At 59.4% G+C, this 21,768-nt stretch overlaps 3 protein-coding genes across 3 annotated transcripts in view; 2 read left to right on the forward strand and 1 right to left on the reverse strand.

The window, feature by feature from the left end:
* Window positions 1-5,398, forward strand: part of LOC115271137 (basement membrane-specific heparan sulfate proteoglycan core protein-like) — a 42,779-nt gene extending 37,381 nt beyond the window's left edge. Inside the window, exons 46-53 of the mRNA XM_029913576.1 lie at window positions 269-325; window positions 645-720; window positions 1,105-1,232; window positions 2,182-2,336; window positions 2,841-2,911; window positions 3,615-3,698; window positions 4,015-4,118; window positions 5,226-5,398. Coding sequence (XP_029769436.1) covers window positions 269-325; window positions 645-720; window positions 1,105-1,232; window positions 2,182-2,336; window positions 2,841-2,911; window positions 3,615-3,698; window positions 4,015-4,118; window positions 5,226-5,398 — 848 coding nt within the window. The remainder of the gene's footprint in view (window positions 1-268; window positions 326-644; window positions 721-1,104; window positions 1,233-2,181; window positions 2,337-2,840; window positions 2,912-3,614; window positions 3,699-4,014; window positions 4,119-5,225) is intronic.
* On the forward strand, window positions 4,020-7,104 carry LOC115271371. The gene is made up of 2 exons (XM_029913529.1): window positions 4,020-4,118; window positions 5,226-7,104. The coding sequence occupies exon 2, from the start codon at window positions 5,463-5,465 to the stop codon at window positions 6,459-6,461; it is 999 nt and encodes a 332-aa protein (XP_029769389.1). The 5' UTR covers window positions 4,020-4,118; window positions 5,226-5,462; the 3' UTR covers window positions 6,462-7,104.
* A 1,876-nt stretch (window positions 7,105-8,980) lies between these two features.
* LDLRAD2 (low density lipoprotein receptor class A domain containing 2) lies at window positions 8,981-21,425 on the reverse strand. Its single transcript, XM_026659931.1, has 5 exons — window positions 21,398-21,425; window positions 14,182-14,688; window positions 12,107-12,256; window positions 11,694-11,834; window positions 8,981-9,228 (listed from the first exon to the last, which is right to left on the reverse strand). The coding sequence occupies exons 1-5, from the start codon at window positions 21,423-21,425 to the stop codon at window positions 8,981-8,983; spliced, it is 1,074 nt and encodes a 357-aa protein (XP_026515716.1).
* Window positions 21,426-21,768: the final 343 nt, after the last annotated feature.

The raw sequence follows: 21,768 nt of genomic DNA on the forward strand, positions 1-21,768 counted from the left end.
GGGCTGAAGCTGGGGGGCAGCGTGTGCTCAGGGCTGGGGCTGGGGGCAGTGTGTGTTCGGGGCTGGGGGGCAGTTGCTCTGGTTTGGAGCATAGCACTTAATATCCCCAGGTCTGTGCAGTGCAGGGACCAGCAGGGAGCCAGCACCAAGGCCCGAGCTGGCAGGGCTACGCCCTCTGCCTCCTCCCGGGCATGGAGCAGCGCTTGTGCCATGTGCTACTCCGCTGTGCGGTGCGTTCCCTGTAACCCGTGTGTCTGTCCCCTTGCAGGCCCGGCCCTGGCGGCGCTGGACCGTGAGTGGGCCCTGGAGGGCAGCGGGGGAAACGGTACGGTACCCACTGCCTCTCTCCTTCCCCCTTTGTACTAGCAATCCTGGCCCAGCAGCTCCCAGGCGGACCCTGAGATTCCCTGCGGGGGTGGCCAAGCATGGGGTGAGGCAGCTCACGCCGGGTGGGGGGCTCTAATGAGCTGCAGGGGGGGAAGCGTCAGGAAGCAGCACTGGCTTCCCTGTGCTCACCCCCTTGCCCCAGGGGATCTGCTCCGTACAGAGGGTCCTGGGTGCAGCCAGGTTAATGTTAAGCCCAGGTATGGGACGGGGTGGCTCCCAACACCCCCTGCTGTCTGATCCCAGCTCTCGCCCTGCAGACGCCCCAGGCCAGTACGGAGCCTACTTCCAGGATGGCGGCTACCTCGCGCTCCCCCGGCACGTGCTGCCCCGCAGGTGAGTGGGCCCCCATGCTGAGCAGGGGGAGGAGGGGCATCGCCCCATTGCCCCATGCCGTCTGTGTTCAGGAAGGGCCGGAGCTCCCAGCATGCGCCATCGGGGCGAGCACTGGCTCCGTCTCCCAGTGCCAGCCCCGCAGTGTTCTGCATAGCTGGGGAGGGAGCCTGGAGTGGGAGCTGGGCAGGCCGCTCCGTGAGCAGCCATCTGGCTGAGTCCCACCAGGGGCCGCATGGCCTAGCTCCAGGGGCCAGAGGAATGGCAGAGCTGGGCCCTGGGCGGGGGGACTGGGGGTTGGTGGGGGCAGGGCTCCCTGGTCTGGTCCCTGCCCCCCACCATATACCCTGGGGCCCAGGGCTGACAGCCGCTGCCTTCTCCTTGCAGTCACCCCAAGTCTCCAGAGACCATTGAGCTGGAAGTGCGCACGCGCTCCCCGAACGGCCTCCTCCTGTGGCAGGGCGTGGTGAGTCGCGCTGGGGGCTGGGCCCCTCGCTATGTGGGGGATGCTCGGGGTGAGCACAAGGGGGAGAGGAGCTGGGCTGGGGCAGGTGGGAGCCAGCCAGAGACCCAAGGAGCCAGGCCAGCACGGGAGATGGGTGGGTGATGGGGAGGGGCTGTCTGGGCCAGGATGGAGGCTGGGCCAGGTGAGGATGACAAGGGCGGGGGCAGGTCGGAGATGAGGGCGGGGGCAGGTCGGAGATGAGGGCGGCCCGGGCGTGACTCGCGGGGCTGGGTTCCAGGGCTGAGGGCAGCACCAGGGACGGGCTGCAGCCACGTCCCTGGCCGAGGCGACTCCATCTCCAGCACTTGCTGGCCTGGAGTTCTGCAGTGGCGGGTTGAGAGCAGCCAGCAAGGGGGGGAAGAGGGGTCAGTGCGTGAGGCAGGACAGAGCTGGGCACACCCCACTGGGGAGAGGGCCAGGGCATCCCAGATGGCTGAGAGGGCACTGGAGTTACCAGCTTCTCCCTCAGCACTTAGGGGCACAGTGAGCCCCTCAGGGGCCTATGGGCTGGGGGGAGCCAGGATGGAGGGCAGGGCTAGGTGAATGGGCCCCCAGGAAGGGCAGAGTACGCAGAGGAGGCCCCTCTCCGAAGAGGAGGGAGAGGGGCCTTCCTTCCAGGAAAGGAGGTGCAGCACACAGGAATCTGGGTGCCAGGCGGGTCTGACCGGCAGTGCCCCCTGCTGTCAGTTGGGGGATTGGCTGCTGAGTGTGATCAGAGCACCCATCCACGAGCATGGCGCGCCAGCCAGCATGCTGGGCTGCTCCCTCCCCGGCTATGGCATGGGCTGGAACCCAGCTCCACTCTGGACTCACATCCCATCCCACCCCCATTGTCTGACCTGCCTGCGCATGCATGAAACCAGCCTGTGCCACCTGGCTCAGGCCAGAGAGCCAGGCCCATACTAATCTGCCATGCTCAACTATTCATTCCATGCCATGCGGGCCTGGCGTCACCCTAGGGTACCGCTCCCTGAGCCGTGCCATGGCTGCCAGGCTCTCCATCACCCCCCTGGCGCATGCTGCTTCGCTGTCCGTGGGCATTTCACCGCCCTGTTGCACGTTTCTCCTCCAGGTGACCGGGCAGCCTGCTCTCAAGCCACATGCTACTAGCGAGGTATTTACTGCAGGGCCCTTGGGTGCTGGGCCTGGCACCACATGGGGAGCAGCAGTGGGGCTTACGGCCTCCGGGATCACCGGGCTGTGCCGCACCACAGCCGGGGACACACGTGGAGCCCCGACTGGCGAACACTCCCTGCAACTTGGCTCCCGACAGCCGTGTCCCCCACTTGTCCCCAGCCGCGCAGGGGTGGGCATTTCCCAAGGCCCGCAGGCAGTGCAGCTGGGTGCCTGTGCAGGCGTTCCCCATTGTACAGGTTCAGTCGGCGCATCCAGCCCGGTGTTGCCAAGAAGCCCTGCAGGGGAGCAAGCGCTGCTTGTTGGCTTCATGGGCCCCACGGCACTGGCTGGCTCATGCCCTGGGCCCAGCTGTGGAACTGGCTCCCAGCTCAGCTGCACCCATTCCTGGATGGCAGGCAGGGCCCATGGCTCCAGGGCTGGCTCCTGAGCAGGGTCCCAGCCAGACAGGAGCCAGCAGTCTCATAACGTCTCTCTCTGGCAGGAGGAAGGGCAGAACGGCAAAGCCAAGGACTTCATCAGCCTCGGCCTGAGAGATGGACACCTGGTGTTCAGGTGAGCATGGCCTGGCGCCAGCCGAGGAGCAAACGGCCATGTGGCCCCTGACGCTTGCCTCCTGCCAGCCAGGGATCACATCCAGGGCACAAGCTAGAATCCCCAGAGCTCCTGCCTTGGGACTCCAGATCCACCTGCCCTGGACCCACCTTCCCTCTGCTCCCAGATCCACCTTCCCACCATCCCTAGGACCCTGGACCACCTTCCCCCTGACCCGGGGACCCCGGATCCACCTCTCCCCGGGACCCCAGACCCACCTTCCCTCTCCCCGTGGACTCTCCTTCCCCATCACCCCGGGACCTCAGACTCTCCTTCCCCTGGAACCCCGGACCCACCTGCCCCTACACCTGGGACCCTGGACCCACCTGCACCCTGGATCCTCATTCCCCCTGCCTGGGACCCCGGACCCACCTTCTCTCCCCACTTCTTTCACTTCAGATCCACTCTCCCGCCTCTAAGACCCAAATGCACCCTGAGCCCCACCCCTAGGGTCCCAGAGCCATCCTTCCCCAGTCTCTCCCAGACCCCATTCCCCCCAAGCACTGGGTAATGCAGACGCTGCCCGCCTAGAGCGCTGGATAATGCAGATGCCCCCTCCCCCGAGCGCTGGGTAATGCGGACACTGCCTCCTTCTCCCAAGCACTGGGTAATGTGGACACTGCCCCCCAGGAGTGGGTGCTAATACCAGCCGTTCTCTCCGCAGTTACCAGCTGGGCAGCGGCGAAGCCAGCATCGTCTCTGAGGACCCCATCAACGATGGAGAGTGGCACAGAGTGACAGCCGTTCGGTGAGGGCCCCCGGGGCTTAGCTCATCACCGTCCTGCAGCCAGACGGCCCCCGCACGGCCCCCTGGGAAGGGAGGGGGAGGGAGCCATCCCACTACAAGGCAGCCCTCCAGCTATTCTGCCAAGGACCTTAGCCCCATGCTCCCCCTGCAGAGGGGCTGAGCCGGGCTGCAGCCTGGAGCCGGGGAGCCCGGGGGGGGAGCAGGGCTTGTCACTGGTGTCAGTGGGCGCAGCTCCCCCATGGTCGATCGTCCTGCCCCCTCGCTCCCGGCTGGGATGGGGGCCAGCCTTGGACAAACCTGGCTCTGTGCCCTGCAGGGAAGGCAGGCGGGGCTCCATTCAGGTGGACGGCGAGGAGCTGGTGAGTGGGGAGTCGCCAGGCAGCAACGTCATGGTGAACACCCAAGGCAGCGTGTACATAGGTAAGGCTGGGCTGGCGCCCTGGGGACCTGCGGGGCGCGGGCGCCCAGGCTGTGTGGGACTTGGGAGACCTGGGAGTATGTGGTGGTGGGGACTGGGGCTCTCCCCTGCCCCCTGCCTGCTAGCTGGACCCTCCTCTCCAGGGACCTAATGCCCAGGAGCCCTGTCTGGCACCGCCGCTTCTGGGACAGAACTAGGAGCGATGGGGGCTGGCCTGGCCCAGGCCGGGCACTTCCCATGGCAGAATGGGCCCAGCTCCCAGGCTCTGCTGGGGCCAGGGCTGGACACTAACCGTGGTGGGATGGGGCCGGCTCCCAGGCTCTACTGGCCTGGCCTACGCCGGCACTAACCATGGGAGGATGGGGCCGGCTCTCGGGGCTCTGTGTGGCCCAGGGCCGGGCACTAACGGTGACGGGATGGGGCCGGCTCTCGGGGCTCTGTGTGGCCCAGGGCCGGGCACTAACCATGGGAGGATGGGGCCGGCTCTCGGGGCTCTGTGTGGCCCAGGGCCGGGCACTAACCGTGGCGGGATGGGGCCGGCTCTCGGGGCGCTGTGGGGCCCAGGGCCGGGCACTAACCGTGGCGGGATGGGGCCGCCTCTCGGGGCGCTGTGGGGCCCAGGTCCTGGCACTATCTGTGGCGGGATGGGGCCGGCTCTCAGGGCTCTGCTGGGTCCTGCAGAGCCCAGGTGTGTTGCACGGGTTGGGACCCTGGTGCGATTCTGCGCTGGGGAACGGAGGAAGCAACACTCCCGGTTTTGGGATGAGCTGAGAGGATCATGGTCACTTGGGGAATTCCCATAAACCCCCCACCCAAGAAGGGAGGGAAGGTTCTAGTGATTGGAGCAGGGGAGGGGCAGGGGTCCATCCCCAGCTCTGCCCATCACGCCCTGTGTGTGACCTTAGCTCGCTCCGTGTCTCGGTTTCCCTACCTCTCCATGTGAACGGGACGTACGAGCTGCCGTGGTGGCAGTGCCCGGTGCCTCAGAGGCAATGAAGAGCAGTGGGCCATGTGGAGTGATCCAGTCCCGGCTGTGGTCGTTGGAGCGCTAGGGACACCGAAGCATGGGGCTGCCTTTGGGAGCTGACTGTTTCTCCTCTTGCCCCCAGGAGGCGCTCCTGCCATCCAAGCCCTGACCGCCGGCAAGTTCCGCTCAGGAATCACAGGGTGCATTAAAAACCTGGTGCTGAGCAGCGAGCGGCCAGGCCAGCCGCCGCGGCAGCCCATTGACTTGCAGCATCACTCGGAGGCGGGAGTTAACATGCAAGAGTGCCCCTCATAGGCTGGCCGCCGCCTGCCCCGCGTCCGCAGGCCAATCGTGGGACGTCGGCTGTTTTATTATTACGATGATTCATTTTTTTAAAGAAACCCAGAGGAAAATGGTGCTTCGCTGCTACCCCAAACCAGTGGGGGATGGGTTTGTTTGTGTGATTGGTGCGTGGCAGCAGGGGGGCAGCCAGGCCTCCTGCCAGCCCCATGGGAACGCGGACCCTTCGGAACTGAGACGGTGGAGTCGACCCAACCGCACTGGGCCCGGGGCCATAGAGAGCCGGGAGCCCAACCCAGTGCCGGCCCTCGCCACGTCCTGCCCCACAAGGGCCCCACAGGATGGGGAGCTCACCCCTCTGCCTTCCGGCTTCAGTGCTCAGAGCATGTGCCCCCGAGCTGGGCGGGAAGGAGGGTGCCAGCTGGCTCTGCTGTGCCCCATGCCCGCTAAGGGACGGGGGGTCCGGGGAGAGGGGCAGACGGGGCATCTTTTCTCCTCTAGGGAGGGACAGGATCCACATTCATCCTCTAAAGTTAGGAGTGTGGGATCAAAGTCACAGCCTGCCTTGCAGTGGCACGCCTCAGCCCGCTCAGGGGGAATCGACAGGAGAGCCTGGCCCCTATCTCCGGGAGCAGTGAGGGGGCAGGCAGGGGGCTCCCAGCCTGGTCACCCCTCCCACTCCATTTCATGGGCCAGCACTACAGGAGCCAGCAGGCCGGGGCAGGGGTTCCCGCCAGGATCTGTCTGTTTACACTGTAGCCATCCCCATTGCCTCAGCCACGCTCCAGCCCCCACACCACGGCTGCCCCAAGCCACTAGCTGGGCTGTCTCCCTAGATTATCACCTGGAGGGTCGTGCCCACGGAGCAGGAGGGCAGGGCCAGGCCCCGGGAGCGACATCCCGCATGCACAGCTGGGGCCCATGCATAAGGGCAGCCCCATGGCTCGCTCCAGGTGCTGGTGGCAGGAGCATCCCATGGCCAGAGGCTGCTACGTGTTCCTGTGGGCAGCCAGCAGACCCCCCCCAAAGATCATTCCTCCCCAGTCAGACGGGCAGACAGACACAAGTGCCTTACTAGCAGCAGGACCCTCGGGTCCGGGCTGCCCCTATTCATCCAACAACCATTGGGCAGACCCTTAAAAGCTGCCCACCCATTCTCTGCCCTGCCCTGCCTGGCGGGGGCTGTTCCCTGCTCTGGAGCCATCTGCTCACAGGACAATCTTCGCTCACTGCTCTTGCCGGCTCTGCCAGGTCCAGATCTAAGCACTTGCCCAGTGCCGGGCCCTGTGAATCGCACCACCAACTGCACTGGGTGGAGCCTGCCCAGCATCACGGCTCCTTTTTCACCACCACCGTCACGTGGTGGGACAGAGACGACTCGGCCTAGGCAGTGGCAGGCTGGGCAGAACAGCCCACTGCAAACAGCCCTTCGCCCCAGCCCACACCGGCTCCCTGAGCAGAACCGAGAGCTCCAAGGGCACCTGCTCTAATGGAGCCCAGCAAATGTCATCTCTCTGCCTGGGTGACGTCCCGCCGTGGGGCGAGGCGCCAGCACATGCCACAGCTCCCGCTGCCTTGCATTGCCCTTCTGCCCAGGGGGGCTGCCACCCCAGAGAACAGCAGGGAGCCTCAGATGGCGCCCTGTTAACGCACCCGACCCCAGACCGCGTCCGACTTGTGCTGTTTCACTGGATTCCTATTAAACGACAAATAACGCCTGAGCTGTCTGTCGGAGGGTGAGCTGCGCCTCACCCCGTGTGTCTGTCTCGGGCGCCTGCCAGCCGGGCCAAGAGTCAGACCCTGCTCGAAGGGCACAAGCCTGCAGGGGTCAACCCAGCTGCCCCCTGTGGCACTGTTGGGGTCATACCCCTCTCATGTCCCTGTGAGGGCAGGTTAGTGTCTCTGGCATCCCAGGGTGCGCTGGGGAAGGGGGGGAGCAGCTACTATCTCACCGGGGGGCTTACCAGCCCCCAAACCAGCTGTGAGCTCCAGGCCCTTGGGATCAGGAGGATCTGACCTGCCCTCCTGGCAGCCCCCAGGCACCTGCAGCCCCTGCCCAGATCCCAGGACCTCGGGCAGGAGTCTGGGCCTGACCTGCGGGGGTGTTTCCCCATCCTGGAGGGCCTGACTGCTGATGCCCTGTGTCCCCACACCCTCACTGCGCTCTGCTCTCCTGGCCAGCGACGGCCCCTGGCAGGGGACCTGTCTGTGATGCAGGGCCCACGAGCAGCCAACCCCTTCTGGGGCTGCACCTGCCTGGCTTGGGGGATGGGATCATGGCCTCTGCTGGACCTGCCAGCCCTGCTTGCCCCCGTCCCGGAGCCTACGTGGGGGAGCCCAGCTGCAGCTAGACGGAGCTGGTGGTGGTTGTGCAGGAGCTGGGGGAAAGCCCCAGGGCCCCTTTTGCAGAAGATGGGGGCTGGTCACTGTTCCTAAATAAACCGTGCGGAACCAGATTGTCTGGGGCCCCATTGCTCTGCCTCGACCCGCCAGGGGGCAGGGGCACTGCATCGCACCAGCTTGGTGGCAAGGCAAGAGGGGCAGGTGCCTGGCCACTGGCAGAACTGCCCCTGGGGCAGGCTGGGGGGCCCAGTCATTGCGGGCCAGGCTCTAACCAGCCCAAAGCTGGTGTTGGATTCTCCCTGAAAAGGCCCCGAGCCTGCTCCGCTCAGCCTGAACCGTCCCAGGGATGGGGCAGCCCCACTGCACTGTGGGAGTGCCCCAGAGCGACAGGCCCAGACTGGTGCCTGGCTTCCCCGCCTCAGCCACGTCACGCAGGCTGCAGAGGGCAGTAGTGGCCATTGGTGTCGGCTGTCCTGAGGTTGGGAGCTGCCTGGGCCTGGTTTCCAGCGGGCTGAATGCCAGCAGCTCCCGGGGTTGCAGAGGAGTTTGGGGGCTTGGAGCTGCTGCCAAATCCGGCCCTCGACACAGACGGGGCACCTGCAAAAAAAGGCCCCCCAAAGCAGCTGCCTATGACAAAGGGGGTGCAGTGCCCCAGGAAAGGGCCAGGCCTGGTCACCCCCAAAGCTCTTGCAGTAGCATGACCAGGCAGCACTAGTGATGCCCACCCATCCCTCCCCGCTTGCAGGGCTGGGCACACACGGCTCCAAAGCAAAGGGCCGGCTTGTTTTATTAGCTGTGGACAACGTGTTTGGTGCGGCAGGTGTCACGACAACAATCACACGCAGAGAGCTGAGGGGGACTCGGCCTGCCCCCAGCAGCACGGTGCTCGGAGGCGAGGGGCAAATCCCCACTCAAGCCGGTGAATCAGTCGCTCCTTCCGCCACCTGCATCGCTCACTGGGGCAGCTCCAGGGCTCCCTAGCAGCCCTCTGGGCCCTTGTGTTTCGGAGGCTGCCGCCGCTGGGGGGCAAGCAGCTGAGCCCATCCATGGGAGGAGCGCATGGGGCCTGGCCTGTCTATGGGAGTGAGCAGAGGAGGTATTGGGAGCTGCCCCGTCCTCTCCCCGCCCCCCACCCAGCTGGTAGCCGCAGCCCGTCCTGCTATGACCCAAGCCAGCGGAGAGAATCTCTGCAGCACAGACAGGAAAGGTCGGATCCCTGCTCCTCCGGCCAGGGCGAGGATGGCGCGGCTGACATCAGATGGGCAGGTCAGCGCTGTGCTGCGGCGTGACTTTGCTGGAACAGCCATGGTTCCTGGGGGCACAGCTGTGGGGGCAGAGCTGGCACGAGGCCCACATGGAGTTGCAGCCAGGCAGGAACCGGCAGGCCCCGAGTCTCCAGACAAACCAGCCAGGGGACCAGCAGCACCAGAGCAGGAGGGCTGAGCCCACGCCCAGGCCCAGGAGGATGTAGAGGGCCAGCAGGGAGCACAAGCTCCTCTCACCTGGAGAGGAAGGAAAAGGGCTGGGGACAGTGAGTGCCAGGTGCCTCCCTTCTGCTTCCCAGCTCCGCTCTGCCCTCTATGGGCTGGAGCCAAAAGCAGACCACTCTGGCAAGCCTGCCCTGCCACAGGGTGGCCAAGCCCTCAGTGCCACGGCCATGGGGCCACAAGGCCTGAGTTGCTGCCACCCTGCTCCTTCGGCAATGTGGTGCTAAGCCAGCTGCACTGTGCATGGGGGCACGAGACACCAGGGACAGGGTGGACGCAGGCCCCAGGGGACAGCCGGCAACGCTGCATCAGGCTCCCAGGCGCTGGCCCATGGAGGGTCACTGTACGGGGGGTGTTGGGAGCGGAATGGTGCAGGTTCCCGTTGCAGGGCCCAGCGCCTTGGCGGGGGTCAGTGAGAGACACCAACTGATCTCCCACTCCCCTGCCAAGGAGCTGCTCCTAGAGCACACATACGCATGCCTGTCATCACACACACAGCAACCTGTCATAGCACATGCGTACATGTGTCATTGCACCCACACGCACCAACCTGTTATTACAAATGCAGCCACCTCTCATTGCACATGCCGGCACATATCTCATAGCACAAGTACACATGCACCTCCGCTATTGCATACACCTGCACCCACCTGTTGTTGCACATTCCTGCATGCACATCTGTCATGGCACACACCTGTCATTACACACACACACACACACACACACACACACACACACACGTCATTGCACAGGTATCATTGCACACGTACACACACAGCTGTTATTGCATATGCGCACATGTAAACATGCAACTACCTGCCATTATACACCCATGCACATGTGTCATCGCACACATGCACATACACATGTCTGTCATTACACACACCTGTCATTACACATGTCAGATGTTTGTCGTTACACATGTACACACACACACACACACCTGTCATTGCACACACATGCATGTCATTGCACATATCTGTCATTACATACATGTCATTGCATATAGACACACACACACACACACAAGTCTGTCATTACACATGTGCATACACCTGTCATTATACACACATGCACATGCACCCACCTGTCTGTGCAAGCGCCCACGTACGTGTCATCACATACATCCAACTATCATTGGACATGCACACACACAACCACATATTTGCTATTGCACACACACCCATCTGTCATTGCCTATGAGCACACGTGTCATCACACAAGTACACGCTGATGTCATTGCACATGCGCTCACATTGTTATTGCACATGTACATACATGCCTGTTATTGTACAGACACATTGCACATGTACACACCTGTCATTGCACAAGTGCACGCACATGTCACCACACACGTGCACCCACTTGTCATTGCACACACACACACACACACACACCTTCACAAATACCTGTCATTACATGCGCACACATAATCACACATACACACACCTGTCATTATAGATGCACGCACATGAATCATTGCACACATACACACCCACCTGCCTGTCATTATACACATGCACACATCATCACACACGAGCACACACATCTGTCATTATAGGCATCTCATTGCACACACACACACACACCTGTCATGACACAGTCTCATTGCACATGCACACGTTTGTCATTGCACATGTGTGTCATTGCACCTTCACACACATCTGTCATTGCACACGGACACATACATCCATCATTACACAGGTGCACGTGTCATAACACGTTCACACGTGTCTCATTGCACACAGGCACAGCCACCTGTCATTACACACACATAGCTCTCATTACACACGCACGTACCCACACATCTGGCAATCCTTTTGCAAAGTGCTGGGCAGATCAGAAGGTTTGGGCTCCCCCCAGGTCATGTCGCAGGGAAGGCTGGTCCAGTGGTTAGGGTACTGAGCTGGGACCTGGTTCAAGTCCCTCCCTGTATAGGGTGACCAGACAGCAAGTGTAAAAAATCGGGATGGGGGTGGGGGGTAATAGGTGCCTATATAAGAAAAAGCCCCTATAAAATAGGGACATCTGGTCACCCTACCCCCGTGTGACCTTGGGTGCATAGGTGCCAACTCCGTGAGTGTTCTGGGGCTCAAGCACCCACCAAAAATAAATAGGGGGTTCTCAGCACCCGCAGGACCTTTTGTGGGCTACGGTGCTTGAACCGTGCTCCCGCCCCTGCTCTGCACACGCTCTGCCCTGCCCCCGCTTGGGCTCCCCCCGCACCCCAAGGTCCTGCCCCCCGCTCAGCCTCTTCCCCTGATCACATGGGGGGGGGGGGGGGGGAGGAGGCAGAGCAGAGCACCCACCGGCAAAAAGATGTCAGCGCCTGTGCATGGGCGGGTCCCAGACCCTGGCCATGCCCCAGTCCCCGTCTGTACCATGGGGAACAGCCCAGCCCTGCCCCCAGCCATTAACAATGCCAGGCGCTGAGCACATTTCTAGGCCAGGCCCGGGACTTTGCACTTGGACTTAGGTACCTGCTGCAGGCTCGTCCTGGGGCACGGTGTCTGGGGCCAAGGGCTGGCTCTTCTCTGCCCCGCCACAGGCTGCCATGCAGGGGGTGATGTGGGCTGCAGGGCTGCTCTCAGGCTGGAGAAACGCTGATGTGGGAGGGCGGCCTGCATGGAGGAGGGGAAGGGGGTGTAATTGCACCAGCTGCCGGTGCGGGCGTCAGCCCAGCAAAGAGCCCCCAGGCCAGGAAAACCCTTGGAGTGGAGCAGCCCTGAGCTCCCCCGTCCTCCCATCCAGAACGCTCCCCTGCGCTCCCGAGTGCACCAGGCAGGATCAGGCCCATATTTTCCAGCCTTCTTATCCATTATCTGCTCTCTGGGGCGCTCCCTCTACCCCACCCCTGCCTGCCCTGCCCTGGGTTCTCCCCACCCACACTGACCTCTGCACTTGGCAGGGGGGTGGGCTGCCTGGTCCGAGCCATCCCCGCAGTTATCGATGCCCGTCCGGTCACACACCAGGCTCATGGGGATGCACTTGCTGTTCCGGCACTGGAAGTACGGCTCCTCGCTGCACTCGGACATGTTGAAACCTGAAATGGACATGGCCAGCGCTGACAGCATAGCAGCTCCTGGTGCATCGCACACCCCTGGGGGCAGCTACTTTCACGCACTGGCATGGGTACGTGACTCAGTGGCCGAGAGGGGAATGTGATCAAGCGTCCAGGCTCCGGGGGATGCGGAGTTTAGGGTACAGGAGATGGCTCAGGGCTGGGGCAAGAGCTTGGGCTGCGGACTCCAGGAGGGAGTTTGGGTGCAGGAGAGATTCTGAGCTGGGGCAGGAGGGTGAGGCACGGGAGGAGGTTTGGGGGTGGGGCAGCTGGGCGGCACTTACCTCAGGCGGCTCTCAGAAGAAGTCGGCATGTCCGGCTCCTAGGTAGAGGAGCCAGGGGGCTCCGTGTAGTGCCTGCGCCTGCAGGCACCTCCCCTGCAGCTCCCACTGGCCGCGGTTCCTGGCCAATGGGAGCTGCAGAGCTGGCACTCGGGGCAGGGGCAGCACACACAGCCCCCTGGCCGCCCCAGTGCCTAGGAGCCGGACATGCCAGCAGCTTTCGAGAGCCACGCGGAGTCAGGTCAGGCCTGGAGCCTGCCTTAGCCCCGCTGCACCGACTGGACTTTTAGCAGCCTGGTCAGTGGTGCTGACTGGAGCCGCCAGGGTCCCTTTTCAACAGGGCGTTCCGGTCGAAAACTGGACACCTGGCAACCTTAGCCATGCCACAGAGTTTCAGACCCAGGATCTCTGCAAGCTGGGCCCTGCAAGCAGGACGTTAACGCCCCACTAGCCACAGGTGAGCCAGCAGGGCCAGGCCTGCAGGGCCAGCCATGCCAAGAGGCTAAAGGACATGGCAGCACCCACTGCTCTGGAGAGGAGATGGCCTCTCCAGTCGTGGGGGGGGAAGGCATCAGAGCAGCGGGGGTGTCTGACCAGGGAGAATAGCCTGTGGTTTCTCTTGGGACCCACTGGCTCTGGGGCCTGGCGGTGACCACTGAGAGCGGAGCCAGGCATTCACGCCACCAACGCTCAGCTCACTGGGGTCAGGGACGGGTCGCCACTGATCTCAGCAGGGCCATGAGTGCACCCTGGCTAAAGGGCTCTTTACAGGGCCAGGAACCCTGTGTCTCAGAGCCGAGACAGTCGGCACGACCTGAAGACCTGAACTACACTGGCCACAGTGGGCTCGGCTCTGCAGCGGGGGGGTGAGAGAGAGCTTGAGGTTGCATGTGAGAGGACGTGCAACCTTGTGTGAGATGGTGTGTGTGTGTGCAGGTGTGTGTGTGTGCAGCTGTTCATGTGCAGCCTTGTGTGTGTGTGTGTGTGTGTGTGTGTAGGCATATGTGCAGCCTTGTGTGAGATGTGGTATGCGTGCGTATGTGTGTGTGTATAGGTATGTGTGCAGCCTGTGTGAGACGGTGTATGTCCAGGAATATATGTGCAGCTGTGCGTGTGGGGCATAGGCACACGTCAGTCTGTGTTCCAGGTGACTGTGGAGTCCCTGGCAAATAGGTGCATTTTCCCTGTGCTCTGATGAGTGTTCAGGGTGATGTGCTATCACACGCGCTTGCTGCCAAGTCCATGTCACTCCTGATCCACCCCCCCCCCACCCGCCTGTCATGTGGCCTTTTGAATCTGCACCCCCTGGGCATTCATGTGCCAGCCCTGCCTCTGCCCCCCACCTGCACCTGATCCAGCCACCCAGGACAAGGCTCCTGTGGAGCCTGGCGGAGATTCAGCAGGTAGCAAAAATACTCAGTTTATTTCCGCCACTGCAGCCTTTTGCCACATGTGCCCTGTCCCTGTGATGGCCAGTGACCAGGCCCCAGGGCACAGCTGGCAAGGGCCCCCATGCAGGTGTGGTGGGGGGCTGGGCAGCTGATCTTTGGGCTGGACACTGTGGTTGGAGCTGGGCAGTCTGGCAAGGTCCTTTGGCTTGTGCCCCCTGCACGCGTTGCCCCTCACCCAGACGGAAGGATGTAAAATCGCCCACGAAATCCACCCGGGGCTGCTGCCCCCGTGTCACCAAGCGCAGGGTCAAGTAGTTCCCGGTGGACAGGATGGGCCTGGGGATGCTCTTCCCACACAGCGGGAACCCCAGAGGCTCGGCGGCGCGACCTCTGCCATCATAGAATTGCACATACGATCCAGCATTACAGGGGTCCTGAAGCTCCCAGTCTCCGCCGGATGAGGGCTGCCCAGGCCCCCTTTGGCTGGGCCGGGCGGTCTCTGGGGGCAGAGGCGCTCGGGTGGCGTTGGACGGGGGCCCGCCGCTGGGGGCCAGGCGCAGCAGGCTGTACACCAAGAAGAAGCGGAACTGGAACTGGACTTTGTCTTTGGGCGACGCGGCCTGCATGGTGAGGGAGCAGTCCGTCCCCGTGGCCACGAAGTAGTAGCGCCGGGAGTCCCTGTGCGAATTGATAATCAGCCCGTCGTCTCTGATGGTCTGCCCACAAAAATCCACCAGGTTAACTGGGGTGGGGGGAGAGAGAAAGAGAGTTGCTATCCGAGCCCCGGCAGGACGTGCAGCCCCTGAATCCCACAGCCTCTGTCCCTGCCTTGGCAGACGGCAAAGAATGCAAACAGCTCTGGGGTGGGAGCAGGCTCGTCCCCGCCTAGCGCCCAGCTGCTCTAACAACGCGCACCAGCTCGCACAGCTGCAGCCTGCTCTGGGGACACACAGACGCCACCTTCCAGGGTTGCTCCTCTGACCCCGAGGGCCAGGATCCACAAACCCCACAGCAGGCAGGAAGGGTTAAAGAGCAGCCGTGGACTCAGGCAGCCCCGTCCCGCGCACCTATTACTGATGCCAGGTTTGGAGGAGCGGCTTTACCAGGGAGAAGCCCAGCTCAGAGGACCCCAGCCCTGGGAGAGCATCAGGCCTCTACCCCTCAGCTCCCAGCGGGGAGCCTAGCTGCTGTCAGGCTCCTGCGCACAGTGGGTGCAGTACGATGGCTGGGTCCCTGGTGGGACAGGAGGCATGGTGCTGGGCTCTATTGCCATTAGCTTGCTTTTCATGGTTTGCTGTGGCCATAGGTGCTGGAACTAGGAGGGACTGGGGGGGCTGCCGCACCCCCTGGCTTGAAGTGGTTTCCATCGTTTACAGTTTGGTTCAAAGTCTCTCAGCACCCCCACTATAAAAACTGTTCCAGCACCCCTGGCTGTGGCTGCGGCTGGGACCACGAGCCTGGCCCCAGCACGGGCCCCGGCACCCAAGCTGGGCTGGTGCAGGAAGTAGCTGAGGGAAGAAGGAAGTGGGTTGATGAGGCAGAAAACCCACTTGCTGCAGGGTCCCTGGGCTGGATCCAGGGACTGGGTCCCTACAGGCTCACCAAGGAGGTTGCGTGGAGGCCCCAGACACAGGGGCCAGAAGGACTAAGGGGCTGGACCTGGGGCAATGTCATGGCACTGCTGAATTAAGCTCTGGTTCATCCAAAAGGGCTGAGCGTAACCGTGGCCTGGCTGGAGGCCATGGGCGGATGGGACAGCCGGTTGCAGGGGCTATGGAGCGGCAATACCCTGCAACACCGCCCCCAGCCACATGGCAGCATGTCAGCTTGCAAGGCACACCCCTGCAGAGGGGTAACAGCCCCCCAAGGTCACCATGGCTCCCAGGATGAAGTCTGTCTGGGGGGATAATCCCAGGGCTGCTGGGGGCTGGGCCAGCTGAGAGCAGGGGACTGGCAGGCCACAAATCTCAGGCGGGGTTGTTGGCACTGGGGCTCGGGCAGTGATTTCACTGCCAGCTGAGACCCTGGCCATGCTCCGTCCAGGGGGCACCAGGCTTAAGGGGCTGGTGGAAGCTGTTGTCCACAGCAACCTGCACCAGTCATGGCTGCTGCTGCCCAAACCTCCAGTCAGGGAGAAGGGGTGGCAGGGAGGAGACCCCAGAGAACTACAGCTTTGACAAACCTTCCCAATACGCAGACTGGAAGCAGTAATTTGCAAGATTTTGAACTGCAAAAAAAAAAAAAACCTCCATGAAGGAACTGGAGATATTCAGGTATCATCTCTAATTTATGCTATGGGGAAACAGGCAGAGAATATCTTTAAATCTATTGACTTTACTGAAGACACAGTCACAAAGGATGACTATGAACAGGTTTTGGCTATGGTTGATGCATATTTTATACCTCAGAGAAATGTAGTTTATGAAAGAGCATGTTTTCACCAGAGAATTCAAAAACCAGGGGAAAATGTTGACTGTTTTATAAGAGCTCTGAATACATTGGCTGAAACCTGAGATTTGGGGAATGCAAAACAGGAAAACATCAGAGTCAGGCTGGTTATTGAGTTAACAAATAAAAGCCTTTCACAGCAGCTCCAGCTGAAGAGATTTAACCCCAGCCACAGCTATACAGAGAGCGAAGCAGTCAGAATTAGCCAAACAGGCCAAATGGAAGGAGCAACTTGAAAAACTTGAAACTAGCTTAGAAGCTGCAAACAGACACTTGGGTGTTATCATAAACCCCTGAGGCCAGGAGCGAGACCTCCCAGGCTAAGAGGGACAAATTCCAGCCTAGTGCCCAAGGTGTGGAAAAAGTCGTGTCCCAAGAGATGATTCATGTCCAGCCAGAGGCACATCGTGTAATAGGTCCATGAAACATGGACATTTTGTGGCTGTTTGCTGCACCAAAGCAGTCAGGGAGTTGACTCATATTACAGTCAATCAAGACGAGCCGTTGTTCTGGGATCTATCACTTGTAATGACACAAAATGTGCCTGGAGAGTGAAACGGACTATTCCGTTGGTGAGACTATTGACTTTAAAATTGACTCAGAGCTGACATCATCTCATCAGCAATTGCCTTCAACCCCTCCCAGAGCTGAATTTACCTGTCATAGCTCTGACTAGCCCTGGAGGGATTCTGAGCAGCATGGGCCAGCTCACCACAGAACAACTTACAAAGACAAGAGCTTTGTGTTCAGAGTGTATGTGATCCAAGGACACAGACCAACAGCCTTCCCAGCCACTGCGGGACAGCCATGATGAGCCTAGTGAAAAAGGTGGACAAACTTGATGGAATATTTGGTGATATTGGACTTCTGAAAGAAGATCCAGTGCAAATGACCTTAAGAGGCAATGCTGAACCATACAGTGAGGGGTGAAAGTAACTTCGGACACTTACCGGTACGGGGCCGGGACTGCCTGGCCCGCACCAGCCCGCACCACCCGGGGCTCCAGTGGTGATTTAAAGCAGGGCTTTGGAGCGGAGCCCGGAGCTGGAGCACGGAGCAGCTCCGGAGCAGTGGAGCTGCAGGTTTTTGCCTGGAGCTGGAGCAGAGCTGGAGTACAGCTCCAAAGCCTTAATTTAAAGCAGCGTCCGCAGCCCAGGCCCTTTTAAATCGCCGGCCCTGGGGCAGCTGCTCCCTTGGCCCCCCTCCCCCCGCCCGTCGGTGGCCGAGGGGGGGCAAAAGGGGCAGGGACGTTAAAGCACTGCAGGGTCCTTTGCCGCGGCAGCGCTTTAACGTTGCTGCGGTCCCCCCATGCCTCCCCGTTGGTGGCCCTGCCAGTACGGATCCTACCAGCAGGGCTGCCGACGGAGGAGGCAGCGCTTTAATGTGGGGTGCGTACGGGCCGGGGTCTACCCTCCTGCCACTGGCTGACTTCCTCCCCAAAGTGAAAGGAGCTGCAGTGTTCTCCAAGCTGGATGCCTCGAGTGGATTCTGGCAAATTCCGTTAGCCAAAGAAAGTGCTCAACTGACTACATTTATCAGACCCTTTGGGAGATTTTGCTTTCAAAGATCACCTTTTGGAATTGCCAGTGCACCTGAAATTTTCCAAAAACCAATGGCAGAATTGCTAACTAACACAAATGGAGTTGTAGTTTCCATGGACGATATTCTGATATCCTGTCCTCACAGCAGATGGTAACTGGCTCCTCACAGACAAAAGCTGGGCAGACACTCTGCTAGTCTCCTGATCCATCAGTCCACTATGTCCAATGGAGCCATCGACTCACTCCCGCAGTGTCCTCTCCTGGAGGGGCTGTCCGTGGGCCCTGCTTTAGACAAGGTTACTAAGGCCATCAAGCAGCTGTCCAGGGCCAAGTCTCTGCCCCTGGTTGCATTCCACTTACTGTGTACAAATGTGGAAGTGTTCACCTGGTCAGAAAACTCACCAGCTTTTTCAAGACTATATGGGAACAGGACACCGTGCCCCAGGAATACAAGGATGCCTTCATAGTCCAGCTATACAAGAGGAAGGGAAGCATACCTTGCTGTGAGAACCATCATGGAATCACACGACTGTCTATAGCGGGGAAGATCCTTGCAGCCCTCAGCAGGCTCATCTCTCACTTAGTGGACTCAGTGTATCCAGAGTCACAGTGTGGCTTTCGTCCTGGCCATGGCACCATGGACATGAGTGTGGCAGAGAAGGCTGGTGAACAGAACAAGGATCTGTATGTGCTGTTTGTTGGCCTGACCAAGGCCTTTGGCACGGTGAATTGCGAGGCCCTGTGGAAACGCCTTAATAATTTTGGCTGCCCAGAGAAGATGATTGCGGTCATCCACTCACTTCATGATGGCATAATGGGCAGGGTTATGGAGGGGGCAGGGATAGCTCAGTGGTTTGAGCATTGGCCTGCTAAACCCAGGGTTGTGAGTTCAATCCTTGAGGGGACCAATTAGGGAACTGGGGTAAAAATCTGTCTGGGGATTGGACTAGAACCTCCTGAGGTCCCTTCCAACCCTGATCTTCTATGACTCATCAGAAACCTTCCCTGTCACCAACGGCAGTGGCTCTCAACCTGTCCAGACGACTGCCCCCCTGTCAGAGTCAGTTTTGTCTTGTTTCACCTCATGCCATGTTTCACCTCACCTAAAAACTACTTGCTTACAAAACCAGACATAAAAATACAAGTGTCACAGCACACTGTTACTGACGAATAGCTTCCTTTCTCATTTCTACCATGTAATTATAAAATAAATCAACTGGAATATAAATATTGTACTTATAGTTCAGTGTATAGTATATAGAGCAGTATAAACAAGTCATTGTATGGAATTATAGTTTGTCCTGACTTCACTAGTGCTTTTTATGTAGCCTGTCGTAAAGCTAGGCAAATATCTAGATGAGTTGATGTCCCCCTGGAAGACCTCTGCGTACCCCTGATTGAGAATCACTGACCAACGGCACCAAACAAGGATGTGTAATGGCTCCAGCCCTCCTTGCCACTGTCTTTTCAGCCATGCTCTTGATCACATTCCAGGACTTTGACAGAGGCTTAGACATCTGGTTTATATTGGATGGGAGTCTAGTCAATCTACAGCGACTCAGGGCCTGCACCAAGGTCATTGAACAGCTACTAAGAGATCTCCTGTGTGCTGACAACTGGGCTCTCACTGCACACGCACTCGAGGACATTCAGCTTAGTGTGGACCACTCTGCCTATGCCTCAAAATGCTTTGGTTTCACAATCAGCCTGACAAAGACAGAGGTCATGTACCAGCCAGCCCCAGAGCACCCGCACCTTGATCCCATCGTCACAACTGACAATACACCCCTCAGCTCAATCCGGCAATTCTGAGGCCTGGGTAGCATGCTTTCCAGCAACGTCACGTTGGATGATGAGATCACTCAGCACCTGGCAAAGGCCAGCTTGGCATTTGGCAGGCTCACCCATGAACTCCAAAGGGAGCATGGAGTCTGCCTCAGAACCAAGATAAAAAACCTACCACGCTGTTGTACTCACCTCACTCTTCCATGGGGCAACACACGGACATTCTACCGACGCTACAAACAACAGCTGAAGAGCTTACACTACGCTGCCTAAGATCCATCTGCAACATCAAGTGGCAGGACAGGATCTCAGCACACAGGTCACTGAGAGGTGCCAAATCCCTGCCATCAAAAGAATGCTAATCAGGACTCAGCTTTGCTGGGTGGACACGAGGTGTGCATGGAGGTTTCCCATATACCGAAAGCAGTGCTCTCCAGCCAGCTGAGACAGGAACCTGCTGTAAGGCTCAACCCATCCTCATATACAAAGACACCTTGAAGGCCAACCTCAAAGCATGCAAGATAGACATTAAAACCTGGAAACTGGTTGCAGTGGACAGACCCAGAGGGAGAGGTCTGTGCCATGAGGCCGTGTCCACATTTGAGGAGTGGTGTGTGAGGTCTTTGCAGGGGAAGAGAACACGTCGTTAGGCCAACACCTCAAAACTTCCCCTCAACAACAACTACACTTTCAAGACATGAGAATGCATTTGCAAATCCAGGATTGGACTCACTTTTCATGTAAGATGTCATAAAAACAAATAAACCCAGAACGTAGGTCACCACTAACTGAACACTCACCTATCAAAGCAACGAGAGAATCCATAAGACTCTGATAAGTGGAACTTCCATGGAAGACACCAAAACCCTCAGTGAAGTCCTACGCCTTATCAGGCAGTCTGGACTGAAGCTAAGAAGGAAAAATGCATCTTCCACCTAACCCAAAGGAGTTTTTGAAACAAACAAAGAAAGATGGAATCAGTCCTAGCCCTGAGAAAGTAAAAGCAATTCTAGAATTGAATGTACCAATCAATGTACCAAAACTGAGACGTATATTGGGGATGGTACAGTATGTTGGCCAATATCTATAAGAGCTTTCTTCGGTGACAAAATCATTGAACGAACTGTTCAAGTCCAAGACATCTTGGCTATGGGGCCAAACCAAGAAATTGCCTTCAGAAAGGGAAAAGAAATAATCTCAACAGCTCTAGTTCTCAAGAACTACGATGTGAACAAACCCACCCTGGCCAGTGCACATGCCAGCACCTGTGGCCTAGCGGTGTGTTGTTGTAACAACAGGGCTCTGAGTGGAAACTCGTGCGTTTTGCTCTCGCACACCTATGGAAGCAGAAAAACTGTATGAACAAGGAGTGCCTGGCAAGCATATGGCCATGTGAGAATTGTTATAGATAGCTGTGTGGACTGGATTCATTTACACGGATAACATAAACCACCTGTAACCCTTATAAATGGAAAAGATGTGGATCAAGCACCAATGAGATGCCAACCTGCATAGGCGCCCACTCTGTGGGTGCTCCAGAGGTGGAGCACCCATGGGGAAAAAATGGTAGGTGCTTAGCACCCACTGGCAGCCATCTCCCCCCCTTCCCTTCAGTGCCTCCCGCCCATCGGCGGCCCCACCAATCATCACTTCCCCCTCCCTCCCAGCCCTTCCTGCCTACCATGGAATAGCTGTTCTGTAGCATGCAGGAGGTGCTGGGAGGGATGGGCGAGGAGCGAGTGCTAGGTGTGCTTGGGGGAGTGGGTGGAATGGGGTGGGAAGAGGCAGGGTGGGGCTTGGGGGAAGGGGTGGAGTGGAGGCGGGGCCTGGGGCAGAGCCAGGGGGAGGGGGGTCAAGCACCCCCCAGCACATTAGAAAGTTGGCACCTCTGTCAACCTATATTGCTAAGGTTAATGCAATTTAACCTAAATTGTTAAATACATTCCAGGAAAAAATCTGGTAGTAGCAGACACTCTGTCAGAAGCCCAGCATTGTTCTCAACTCCCCTGAACTCGAAAATGACGTCAAGGTACATATAGACCAATGTC

This window comes from Terrapene carolina, unplaced genomic scaffold (genome assembly GCF_002925995.2).
Source record: "Terrapene carolina triunguis isolate 2854851 unplaced genomic scaffold, T_m_triunguis-2.0 Scaffold714, whole genome shotgun sequence".
NCBI lineage: Eukaryota > Metazoa > Chordata > Testudines > Emydidae > Terrapene > Terrapene triunguis.

What these genes read in the sequence shown, in the direction of transcription:
- LOC115271371 (XM_029913529.1), top strand. Translation starts at nt 5,463, where the DNA reads ATGATTCATTTTTTTAAAGAAACCCAGAGGAAAATGGTGCTTCGCTGC.
- LDLRAD2 (XM_026659931.1), bottom strand. Translation starts at nt 21,425, where the DNA reads ATGCTACAGAACAGCTATTCCATGGTAG. An exon ending in GAACAGCTATTCCATGGTAG is followed by an intron (nt 14,689 to 21,397) that starts GCAGGAAGGGCT and finishes CCCCCACCCCAG; the next exon opens with TTAACCTGGTGGATTTTTGT. An exon ending in CCCCCCTGCCAAGTGCAGAG is followed by an intron (nt 11,835 to 12,106) that starts GTCAGTGTGGGT and finishes TCCTCCATGCAG; the next exon opens with GCCGCCCTCCCACATCAGCG.